This window comes from Podarcis filfolensis (assembly GCF_964270895.1).
Source record: "Podarcis filfolensis genome assembly, chromosome: 12".
Taxonomy (NCBI): Eukaryota; Metazoa; Chordata; class Lepidosauria; order Squamata; family Lacertidae; genus Podarcis; species Podarcis filfolensis.
Genome location: NC_139614.1, coordinates 1647753 through 1660369, shown reverse-complemented (window position 1 = coordinate 1660369; position 12617 = coordinate 1647753). Strand labels below are relative to the sequence as shown.

General features: G+C 44.4%; 1 protein-coding gene across 2 annotated transcripts in view; it reads left to right on the top strand.

Annotated features, from left to right (window-relative positions):
- The window catches only part of CNTNAP2 (contactin associated protein 2), a 999981-nt gene that overhangs the window by 497257 nt on the left and 490107 nt on the right, over positions 1-12617 (top strand). For both annotated transcript variants that reach the window (XM_083577628.1, XM_083577629.1), the window contains one exon: positions 688-835. In XM_083577628.1, coding sequence (XP_083433754.1) covers positions 688-835 — 148 coding nt within the window. The remainder of the gene's footprint in view (positions 1-687; positions 836-12617) is intronic.

Below are 12617 nucleotides of genomic sequence, written 5' to 3'. Positions count from 1 at the left end.
GCCCACCTGTCAGTCATCTGTTGTCATAGATGATGTCAGGGGATTTGACATCACTTTAGCAAAGTGCTGCTAAAAGCAAGCGCCTCCCCCACTTCGTTTCAGCAGCAGCTGTTTCACAGCAATGAATGGGCTGAGGAAACAAAGGGGATCCCCTCCCACCAAGCAGGATTGGCCTCCCTTTGCATCAGCTGACGCGGGGTGTGCGTGTGTGTGTGGACCTGTGTAGTCCTGTTCAGTTCCTGCTTTGTGCAATGCTCCCCATAACAAGCTGCTTGTCGGGCCCTTTGGAAACGGCTCCCGTGGGCTTTGGCCAACCTCTCCCCCTGCATGACATCAAGTGTAGGGGGGTGTTGTGTGGTGGCTTGCCCCAGAAGCCGCCTTGTGGGCCAAATAAGGAAGCCTGGTGGGCCAAGATTTCCATGCTAGGAAAATGGCTGTCCTAGAACTTCTTATCATTCTGGGATGTGCAGAGTGCAATGCAACTTCTAGGATTGATGCAATGCAACTTCTAGGATCGTTCTTCCAGGTGGGATAGTGTGGCAGCAGCAGCAGCACAGCGTGGCAGTGAACCAAGCAGGTTGCTTTCTGTGGGGATCAAGTTTCCCACTGGATTACTCTTGTGAAAGTGGTCTATAGATTCTAAATAGCCCTAGTACTAAAAGGATTTTGTGTTGTTTTTCCTCCTAGGCATTTCCTGGAAATTTAAATTCTGACAGTGTGGTCCGGCATGATTTACAGCATCCAGTTATCGCCCGCTATGTACGGATACTTCCATTGGACTGGAGTGGAGAGGGTCAAATTGGCCTGAGGATTGAAGTCTATGGTTGTCCTTACTGTAAGTTCTTTTAACTTCTGCTACGTCATTTTATTTCTGCTTTCCTGAAGCTTTCTTGTGTAATGGTATTTAGCCTAGTATAATCCAAGCAAGTGTGATCTGGATGCAGGATTTGGGTTGAGTGTAGTTACATTGCATATGTAATATATGCAAACTATAACATATGTAATAAAAGACCTGAGGTAGCATAGTGCCTCAGCTATGAGCTAAGAAGTTCCTGAATCAAGTGCTGACTTCTTCTCCGATATAACAGTGGCCTTGGGGCCAAGGCAATACAGTGGTACCTCGCAAGACGAATGCCTCGGAAGACGAAAAACTCGCAAGACGAAAGAGTTTTTCATTTTTTGAGTTGCTTCGCAAGACGAATTTCCCTATGGGCTTGCTTCGCAAGACGAAAACGTCTTGTGAGTTTGTTTCCTTTTTCTTAAAACCGCTTGAAGAGGTGCAGTTGCGACTTGACCGTGCTTCGCAAGACGAAAAGACTCGCGGAACGAATTAATTTCGTCTTGCGAGGTACCACTGTATATGATACCTCAGCCTCAACCCTCCTTTTGCATTGTGGGGGAAATTCCGCTGAACTGCGTAACAGAGTTTAGCTGGTCAATACGTAGGAGGTCTCCTTCGTCCACCAACAGAGGGACTTTAGATACAACACACCTTGTCATATTGTGGAAACCTGGACAAACTGCTTTTAACTGTGGTTAGTTGAAGCAAGTGATCTTGAAATTAAGGTGCCTGATAGTTTTGTTCCGTCCACCTGTGGAGCAAACTGACTCATACTCTATAGAACATAACACAGCAGTCAGAGATCACACTTCTCTGTATTTTGCAATGCATTTTATTTGCACAAAAACAGCTAAAATGCATGAATTATTACTTAAAATAAGGCCTGAAGATGTATTTCAATGCAATTTTTGTATGTTTAAAAATAATATCGCTGCTTTATGTGGAAACAGGCTGCAACAGATCAATGACAAAGCAGAATGCTACATCCCTACTTCAGGCTATAGTTTATGAAGCTGGCTTGTTCTAATTAACTATAAACCAGAAGTAGGTTTTTTTTGGGGGGGGAGGAACTGGCAGTGTTGTTGTTGTTGGACTCTCCTTTTTCACACATTGAGCAGAATGTGAAGAGGATAGGAGTGGAAACCGCTGATCTTATCCTCCACTGATCCCTGAATGTGTGGCCATTCCTCCTGTTGCATCCCCATCCACAGGTCCCCATAGGGGTTGTGACACCTATGCTGTGCTGATCCTAGAAGTCCCACCACCCCACTGGCTGCATTTGTGGAACTAACAGCCTATTCTCACATGCCAGCTAGCAGTGGTGGTAAGAGTGGGCCACATTTGCATCATGCGCTTCTTCCAAGGAATGTGCAGAGATGTCTCACAACAGTACAAGTGAAGTAGGTTATGCTGAGAGGGAGGCTCACCCAATGATATGAACCTGAGATGTGTACATATAATGCCAGCTGCTACATCTTAATCTGGGGTAACAATAGTGTGGGAATAACTCACATATGCTTCCCACCCAGAATCTGTAATATCTGCAAGTGGGCAGGGCTAATGAAGTGCTCCCATCTCATGAATGGAAACATTGCTCGAACAGAAGGAAGGATGATATTTGCATGACAGGGAACCATACCACTGGGCCTGCCCTACCCCCCACATGGTTCTTTCATGCTCATCTTACTAGAACATTGTGACATGATGTTATGGAGTGATAGGTCTCATGCTGCTGCCAGGAAGAATGTACACCAATGCAGTGCTCCAGCAATATTATGTCAAATGTTATTCACTTTTCCTAATAACTGCAAAGATAGGCTTGCCATACATCAGTATAATTCCCGACATGGCAACACTATGGAAAAAGCAGCAGAAACATCTCCAAAAGCTTAAAATCACCAGTTTTCTGAGAGGGTAAGTTTCTAAAAAATACCTCAACAACTTTGCAGGTTTCAGGAATTTTACTTTTTGAAATATGGCAACCCTATTCAAAGAGTCCTAGACGCCCCCGCCGTGGGGCAGGAGGTTGATGAGAATTACTGAAGAGACATAGACCATCTGGAGGGGATATACCGGGACAGCTTTTCTTCACTCAAAAGACACAATCCAACTGAAACCCTTTTAAATTAATGGAAAGTTAATGTTCTCTAATGTGTTGCCTATTTTGCAAGCATAGTGTTGTTGACTATTTAAGGTTATCACTTTTAAAAGTGAACATTTTTAAATAATATATCACCACCTAGTCTCCTGACTGGGATGCGGGTGGCGCTGTGGTCTAAACCACTGAGCCTCTTGGGTTTGCCGATCAGAAGGTCAGCGGTTCGAATCCCTGCGACGGGGTGAGCTCCCGTTGCTCGGTCCCTGCTCCTGCCAACCTAGCAGCTCGAAAGCACGTCAAAGTGCAAGTAGATAAATAGGTGCCACTCCGGCAGGAAGGTAAACAGCATTTCCGTGCGCCAGAAGTGGCTCAGTCATGCTGGCCACATGACCCAGAAAACTGTCTGTGGACAAATGTCTGTTCCCTTGGCCAGCAAAGCGAGATGCATACCGCAACCCGAGAGTCATTCACTACTGGACTTAACTGTCAGGGGTCCTTTACCTTTAGTCTTCTGACTAGCCCCCCTAATTTGTTTGCTGTTAAACCAGTTGCATAATGAATCCTGAAAATGGGCTAAATAGAAATTACAGAAACTGTGACTCCCTCATCCAGTCATGTCAAATGGTTTTATTATGTTGGCACATAAGCAGAAAGCATAAACCCATTCTGGTAAAGTCAATTTTGCCTATAAGTACTGAGGTTGCAGTTGCAAGGTGTTCAATCCTAGAAGGTGGAGGGGAAGTAAGAGCAGTTCAGTCTTACAGACAGATCTGGTAAAGATCCAGAGACTCCATACAGGAAAATGGAAGAAAGGAGGAGTTAGTCAACTCTACCCCATGATTAATTAGAACCACCTAGATAGATAGATAGATAGATAGATAGATAGATAGATAGATAGATAGATATGGAAATGTGTATTTCAACATTGATAGGAACACATTTTTCATGCATTTGGGTCCATTCTTGGACCATATCACAACATCTGGAAGAGTGCAAAATCTGAAGGAATTACAGCCCTGCTCTATATATTAGTCCGGAAGGTATGAAGTAGGTATACATTCACTTAAAAATGTGGACCAAACAGATTTCTCTTCCATCGTTTTCTGAAGTCACACATAAAGTTGCTGCAAAAAAGGACTCTCTTTCTTTAGTTAATATAAATCATAGGTTTCCCTTCATGCTGTAGCAGGCTATTTTTCAAAGCAGGGATTCATATAAATCACAGCAAAACCTAGCTTTGTGTCATGACATTCTCTTTCCTGGCTTCTTTCTACCATTTCAACCACTGTAAATAATACTCCTAGTTAGTCACCATGGAAAAGGAGAAGAGGTTTCTGAAAGTGTGGCCTTTAAAGCAAGACTTTGGAAAATGAAGTCTCCCTGGTGTCCTTTCATTCAGCTGTGGCAAGTAGATGTGGAGAATCGTAGCCTAATTCATTCTGCATAGCCTTTTCAAGCTCTTTGCTTGAGTGAATGTCCATAAAGGCTTTGGTTGGCATTCTGCCACCTTCTCATTTCTTCAGCAGTGACCGATCAGTTTGTCCACAGTGACTTGGTCGCCTGGGAAATCAGGGATTGATCTTTCTGAAAGGAAAAGTTCACCAGATTTAAGGTCTGGAGTTTTGTTTCTGTGTCACCGGTTTTAAGCCTAAGGGGCCGCCTCTGTTTCACTGATGTCTAGAGTAAGATATGAATTGCCAACCATGGCAATTATGCTTCAGCCGTCATTCATGTCATTCTTTGCTATTTCATGACCACGTCAGCAGGGAGTGACAGGATGGCAGTGGAAGGAATCTTGCACGATTCCTCTGTGTGGCCAGAGGTTTCCCTTCAGGCCCCCATCATCAGTTAGCTTTCTTTTCTTTTGCTTAGGTCCCATCTGCACTATATGTTTTCAGCCATATCATACCACTTTAAACAGTCATCTCTCCCCCCCCCAAAAAAAAAGAATCCTGCGAGCTTTATTTTGTTACGGGTGCTGAGAGATGTTAGGAGACATCTATAGATAGAAGTCTCCAAAGAACTCTCAGCATCTTTATACTTCCTAGGATTCTTTGGGGGAAGCCATGACAGCTAAAGTGGTATCATAGATGTGCCCTTTTGTATCCTGCCTTCCCACCAAATGATCCAAAGAGGCAGCTATGTTAGTCTGTTGTGGCAGAAATAACAAACAGAATTGACTATGGGAAAGACCAGGTCTATGGACTAAAGACCAGGTGATCTGATGTGTGAAGTATTGGCCTAAATTGGCAGGATGCACCTGAATGTAGAAAAGAAGAAGAAACTGAGGTGAGAATGAGAAGTATACAGTACTTTATGGAGAGTTGCATTTCTGTCTCTTCCTTAATTACTGATACTGGGATCCTCAAATGGTTCCCCATGCTTAAGAAGCTGATACCCAGAAAATCATTTTGCTAATGATAAGCAGAGATACCTGGGTGTGTATCTTCAGCATTTGTTTCAGATTTCTTGCACCAGATCCTAAACATTTATGCAAATCTGCTACCTGGAGAGAATACACACATTAAATAAGATCTGTGTGATTTGTGAAGTTGCTCAAGTGTAACAGGCCATAGTCAGCTTCCCAAGCACTTACATACTTTGTAAACTTTGTCCTATTATATTTTTCAAAAGAAAACTAATTTTTTAGATGCTGTTTACTCATTCTCATGGCAGAATGCCAGCTCATTAGTAAATAGTTTTTGTGTATCAGCGTCTTAAATATTATAAGCTACTGTAGAACCACAACAGAAATAATTAATACAACTAATGCACTAAAAGAATCATGTTCATGTGGAACTAGTGCCAGCTTGCATGAACCTTTTCTATTTCTTATCACAATTCTTGAATGCCTGTGGACTCACTGCTGCTTTTGTTTTGAGGTGACGTAAGATACTATGAGATGGGACGCGGGTGGCGCTGTGGGTAAAAGCCTCAGCGCCTAGGACTTGCTGATCGAAAGGTCGGCGGTTCGAATCCCCGTGGCGGGGTGCGCTCCCGTCGCTCAGTCCCAGTGCCTGCCAACCTAGCAGTTCGAAAGCACCTTCGGGTGCAAGTAGATAAATAGGGACCGCTTACCAGCGGGAAGGTAAACGGCGTTCCGTGTGCTGCGCTGGCTCGCCAGATGCAGCTTGTCACGCTGGCCACGTGACCCGGAAGTGTCTGCGGACAGCGCTGGGCCCTGGCCTCTTAAGTGAGATGGGCGCACAACCCTAGAGTCTGGCAAGACTGGCCCTTACGGGCAGGGGTACCTTTACCTTTTTAAGATACTATGACCCAGTAAGCAGAGGCTTCCCTAGGAGTGGCTCAGGAGTGGTTCAGGGCTTCCACTAGGCTTGCAGCCTGACAGTGGCAGCCTCCGCATGGAGATCTTTTCATAGGTGCTGCTCAAGGGACTGCCATGATTTTGCAATAATGGTCAGCCCCCCCCCCAAAGGGCTTGCACCGATTTTAGCAATGGCACATTGGCTGTATTTGGATGATCTATTGACTCTGGAGGCTGAGATATGAATTAGATTTCTGGCCCCTTCCCTCCTCCCTTCATGATTATCTAAGTGAAAAGCAAAAGTCTTTGGTTAACCAACCATTGTTTCCCATAGTCGTTCCCAGTTCTAAAACAAGGAGTTCTGATCCCTTGTCACTGCTAACAGCGGAGCATCTGTCACTTTCCTTGGACATGCAGGGACATGTTGCTGGATCGATGTCAGTGACCCTGGTAAGATGTATTTTCTGCAGTGACAATGTTTAGAACACCTACAAAATTGCTTTTATTTAGTAATTCTCTATTCCAGAAACAATATATGTACCTCAGTAGGTTTAAAATATGATTACATTTCTGCACAGTTATCAGATGAGCTCAAAGATAGTTTGATTGTTTGTTCTTTGACTAGAGGGACAGTATAACAATCCCTGGTGACTAGCCAGCTTTCTGGCAGTAAGCAGACTCCCGTCAGCTCAAGATACTTTTTATTACAGAAACAAACATCCTGAGCAGGGCTTCGCACTCCTCTATAGACGCTCTAATCTGCTCTAATTTAATCTCAATAGATGCTGTAATCTGAATCCGAGTTCTGCTTCCAACAGGATCTACCCCAGAACCTCGTATGTCTGCCCCTCCCCTTCCGCTCCTCTTTGAGGCATTCCCAACGCCTCCTCCAAGGACTGAGAGTCTGAATCAGCTCTTCTCCACTGACAGTGGATAGTCTTGCTCTTCTCCATTGGCAGCCTGGCCTCTCCTTGGTCATCTTCCAGCCCTCCCTGTGAAGGATGGGCTGCGGGGTTTCAGTTTTGGAAACCAGCCCTTCTCCCTTATCAGAATCGTCAGCCTATGAACTGCTAGCTCTGAAGTTTAACCCTTCTGCCTCCTCAGGAAAGTCAGCCTCTTGTTCACTTTCCGAGGCTAACCCTTCTGCTGGGTCCCGGGGAGCCACGCTCTGCTGCACACCAGCCCAATCTCTGAGCGATGTGAGAGTCCAGGGGTTCCTGGCACTTACCCAGGGTTTGTGTTCCCTTTTGGAAAGAGACACAGCAGAGACTGTGATGTCTTTAGGGTATATTGTTTATTTATGCATTTATACAACCTGAGCATGCGAAGGAGGGTCTTGTTTCTCCCATAGTCACAGCCTAGGATTCAAGAAAATACCAACCCTTTCTGTGCTTCTCTGGCTTTCCAGCTTGCTGCCTTGCTTCTCAGTCACACAGCTCCCAACTCTCAGCTCTGGCATTATTCCTTCTCACCATGTATGAGTGGAGGGAGGGGAGGGGACCACCCATTTGCGTCTCCTTTGGTCTCCGTACCCCCCAGCAGGAGGTTAGGCCAGCTTGATTAGATGATAACACTTCTTGCTGGATCCAGGGACTAGAAGTCTGGAACCCTTCTTGATACCTTGCTTACATTCTAACACCTACTGAATCCAGGGGTGGGAGAGGTCTGGCACCCACAAACTCATAACACTACCCCTTCCCCACAGAACTGAACACCTTTCCCCAGATGTGTAAGCAGCAAAATTCAGCTTACCTTTAGAAAAATCACAGACAGACTAGCGGAGGCATTAGAACACATACAATCAAAAACTGATAATAAAACACAATTAGACTTTTAACCCAATCCAGTAACAGCCTATTCCTATCAAGCAAGTGCATCAGATCACTTCAGGCCTTCTTCTTTCTCCTTGGCGCACACTCCCAGTCTGCTCTGTATCCAACAGTTTACCCAGCCCCCTCCCCCCGCATGCCTGAAGTGATGAGTTCCGTCATATTTAAACCAGGATTATAAGCCTCAGTACCAGTGCTGCATTACCCAAATGCCTTGATCCCACTTTCCTTTGTGCCACTGCAGCACAGAGCAGCTTTCAAGCACACACAAGACTTTCAGAGTATTTCCGAAGCATCATTAAACAGTTCCCATCGCCACAAACATGCAAAAAGCACAAATCAGTAGCATTTTAAAACCATTGCCAAAACTTGCAGGAAGGATCCCTTGAGTTGGGGGAGGGGACCCCACTCATTTGCTATCTTGCACAGGGCCACTTCCTTTGTTCCTCTTAATAGCCCATCAGCTCACCAGGAAGCTAGCCAGGCTGTTCCAGGAATTAGAAGGGGGTGCCAGGCATTACAAGGGTCTCAGCATACAGCCCACTCCCTGTTCCTATACTATCTCCTTCATTCTGCAATAAAAAAGAAACAGAGAGAAAAGCAATGCAAGAGAAACATTTACCTTAGAACAGAGGGCAGCTGTTCCTAGGGGTATCTGATAAAATGATTGTAAGCCCCCAGCCACACATGGCCAAATGTGGCTGTCTACTTTGGCGTGGTCTCTCTCTTAATTGGTGACCCTCCTGTGGTTTTAAATGCTACATGGCTGGAAGAATGGGGTAGGGGATTAGCATTGTTCTCCCTCCCATCTTCTTTTGAGGCCACAGGTCTACAAAGACTTTAGCACCTTGCAATTGTTCTGCCTCCATGCTCTGAAGAGAGTTGGACAACTGGGCAACACTCCTGGGCATCGTAGGAGATTAAAACGCAACTAGTCTTAGCAACTCAGTGCTGCTGGCAGCTTTGCTCACGGTCTCTCTGCCTTCTACTGCCAGGAAGGCTCATGGGAGACCACCTGCAAAGAGGCTTGTGAAGGTGCCTGGAATAGGGCCATCTTCAAAGGCACCTTGAGGAGCCTCTCTGCAGGTCATCTCCCGTGTGCCTTCCTGGCAGTAGAAGGCAGAGAGACTGTGAGCAAAGCTGCACTGAGTTGCTAAGACTAGTGTGCATATGCAGAAGAAGAGGTTCGCTTATTTGTTTTCCAGCTGTGGGAAAGTCAACCAATTGCAAAGGATTTATTGAACATGGTGACATTCGAAATCAGCTTCTGCTGGACACGTATAGCTTATTCCAAATTGTTGATGAGACATGATTTTAAATTCCTTACCATCCCACCATAGTTAATTGTTCAGGGAAGACAACCACTTCTAAGTAAACTGACTCAGTGCTACCCTTTTATTGACTGCTGAGTTAAAAGAGCCAAGCGGAACTTGGGGAGTTGTATGTCTCCCACTGGTTTATTACTGCAATGTTTCTCTTGCTGACCTCGTCATTCTTTGTTCTGTGCTGTGAGCTCTCTTCCATTAAAGCCTCTCCCATGACCTCTCATTTTCTGCCCCAAGTGAGCAGTTCTTCGATTCCATTGCTTCCTCTTTCAGCTTTCTAATTACTGCAGTGTCAAGTAGCATCCTGCGTTGCAGATTGTCAGCTGAGCTGAAGGGACTCAACGTCCCCTTTGCACAATAGGGAAATTAATGCAAAGCCTTTGGGGAGAGAGCCAAGGCCTTTCTTTGACACCACGGGCTTAATTCCTTGTGGTGACAGAAGGCTTTTGATGTGAGGCACCTGCACTGTCTGGCTTTGATCTGAAAACATTCCACACAATTTAGTGCCTTTTGAAAGTAAGGCCCAGTGTATTACTTCAGTGAAATGTTATCACAGCCTTTAAACTGGCACATATAATTCGTTGGTTGGGTGAATCAGATCTTAATCAGAACTAAGATGCTATTGTACAGCTATGTGTTTTTGTTTCAAATTGTTTTGTGGGGTGTGGGGTTCATATCATAACACCAGATATGAACTAGCTAATGCAAGAGAACAATTTCATATGTATTCCTTATGCCTCTGAGCAGCAGTCTTAAATGCCCTCAATTAGAGTTTCTCAATTGCAGGAAGATGCTCATTATGAAAAGGAAGATTTTGAAAAGGATAATGCTTTCAAAAACATTCAGATGTTTTGTGGTTATCTAGCTTCCATTTTTCAGATATTAGAAGTCTGGCACTTAATTGTAATTTAAAAACATTATCTTGATGGTGATTTTTACAGCATTGTCCTAAACTTGTTATTCATTGCCTTGGATTATATTTATTGGAAATTTGCATTTATCAGCCTTCCCCAATCAAAACACACAACGATGGTGGAATTATCCCACTAATCATAGCTTAAGAGAGCTGGAAGGGACCCCATAAGCCATCTAGTTCACCCCCCCCCATCTGTAATGCAGGATCCTAGTGATTGGCTGCCCAGCTTCTGCTTAAATGCTTCCAGCAAATGTGAGCTCACCACCTCCTGAGAGGTCAAACATCTTGACCATTAAGAGGTTTCTCTAACGTTTAGCGAAATTCTTTCTCCCTGCAAGTTCTGCAAAGTCAGCTAAGCAAAGAAGAAGAAAGAAGACCAGAACTCCCACCTCCCACTCTACAAAGACAGAGGGACAGGAGAGAGGCCTCAACCTCAAGATCTGAGAGCACATGCAGCTTGGTATGGAGGAGGCCCTGGCGTTTAGGTCCCAAGTCATGTAAGAACCAGGGTCTTGAATTGGATCCAAATCAGACAGGCTGCCAAGGGAGTTTTTTTCTTTTTTAAAAGATTGGGATAATGTCATGCACTAGTCATGCACGTCAAAATTCTGTTAGCCGTATTCCATAGCGACTGAATCCCCTGTGGCCCCTTTGAGGGCAGGACCATGCAGAACTCCTTGTGGTGATCTGAGTGGGAGCCTCCCAGGGATGGATTGGCCAACCTAGCTCTGCCCAGAAATGGCGGCACCTCTGAAGCATCTGAAACTGGTGCCCCTCAGGCTGCGTGGGTTTCAGCTGACTCTGAGAGTCCGCCTGCCGCATACCTGCTCTTTCAAGGGGATTGCAGCCCTGTTCAATATACAGTATAACTAGGCACATTGATAGCTGTTTTGGAATTCTAAATAGAACCTTGATTGTATTGTTTTTAATACCTGTCTGCTTTTAACAGCATAGAAATAAGGTCACTTCTCATTTTCATCAGTGAAATAAGTCTCTTTGACACTGAATATGCTGTAGATATTCTAAGTGAATTTACGTGATTGATCTTCTGTCATAATGCAGGCATTAAATATGGTCTGTGAATAAACCTAACTCATGGTTTTATCACATTTTGCTGCTGAAGTTTATCAGCCTCAGTCAGCACATATTCCAGGTTATCTTACCCTAGAGAAAGCCTAACTGCTTTTTCATGTATATTGAATTTTTTTTATGTTAGTGTATAAGCAGGCTACTATTTTTGTTACACTAATTGCTAAAACCATTTCAGAATTTATCTCAAAATCCTTCTTTTAGATAGAAATGCCAGGAACATCCTGAAATAAAAAAATTTAAGGTCTTATATATAATAATAAATGTTCATAAATGTACCAAGCAAACACATACATGAATATATGAGCCACATGTCAGAAGCAGCACAGGAGAACAGCCCTGAGGCCATTTTGACTCCCAAACTGACCAAATGTTTTCTCTGTAGGGCTGAAGGAAAATGGAAAAGCCTCCCCATTGTCTTTTCCTTCACAAATCCTGTCTTAAGGGTATGTCTGTGTATGAATAGGGTGAGCCTGTGACCTGGCTTAGAAACTAAGTATTTATCATTACAAAAGACTGACCAGGCTCCCCAGGGTATCCAATCAAGTAACCATTAACAGGTAACCTGCCAGACAGGAGATAAACAACACACTCAGATTTCTGTTGTAGACTGCCCTTTCTGTGATGTATGTATGATGTTCCTGGGGGTGGTCTTGGACTCCAGGGTGGGCAGTTTAAAATGTCTATATAAGGGTGGGCACACCTTTGTTCAGGGTCCTCCTCCTTTCCTGCGTGTGAGGGGAGCACCCTGTTGCAACAGTTCAATAAAGATCAGGCTTACTGGCTGCTTTGCTACTCAGTATTCTCTGGTTGGCCTCTGTTATTTTCTCTGACCGATGGAGAACCTACAAAGGACTCTATAAGGGCTCTTGTGTTCCCCATAAGGGAATAAGGGCAGTTTTTTGTTTATTACAATCCATAAGGATTTGTGTCCCAAACAGCTTTGCAAATACTGTATTGTCAACAGACAGTAGACCTACATGGGAGGGAGGAAGAGATGGCAGAATTGTTTGGTGTATTAGCATAATATCAAAATCCAATTAAATATGATGTGAATTCATGATAGAGGCAACAATTATTTGGATTGGGGGAAAAGATCTCCAGGTGGGGCTACGTAAACACATATAGAGCCCCACTTACACAACCCATCATGCAGGCAACGAAGGCCTGACACCTGTGGCTCACTGCATGTAGAAATGCACATAGAGAAGTGGAAGGGCTGAGAGTGGAAATGGCACTCAATCAGAGTCGCAG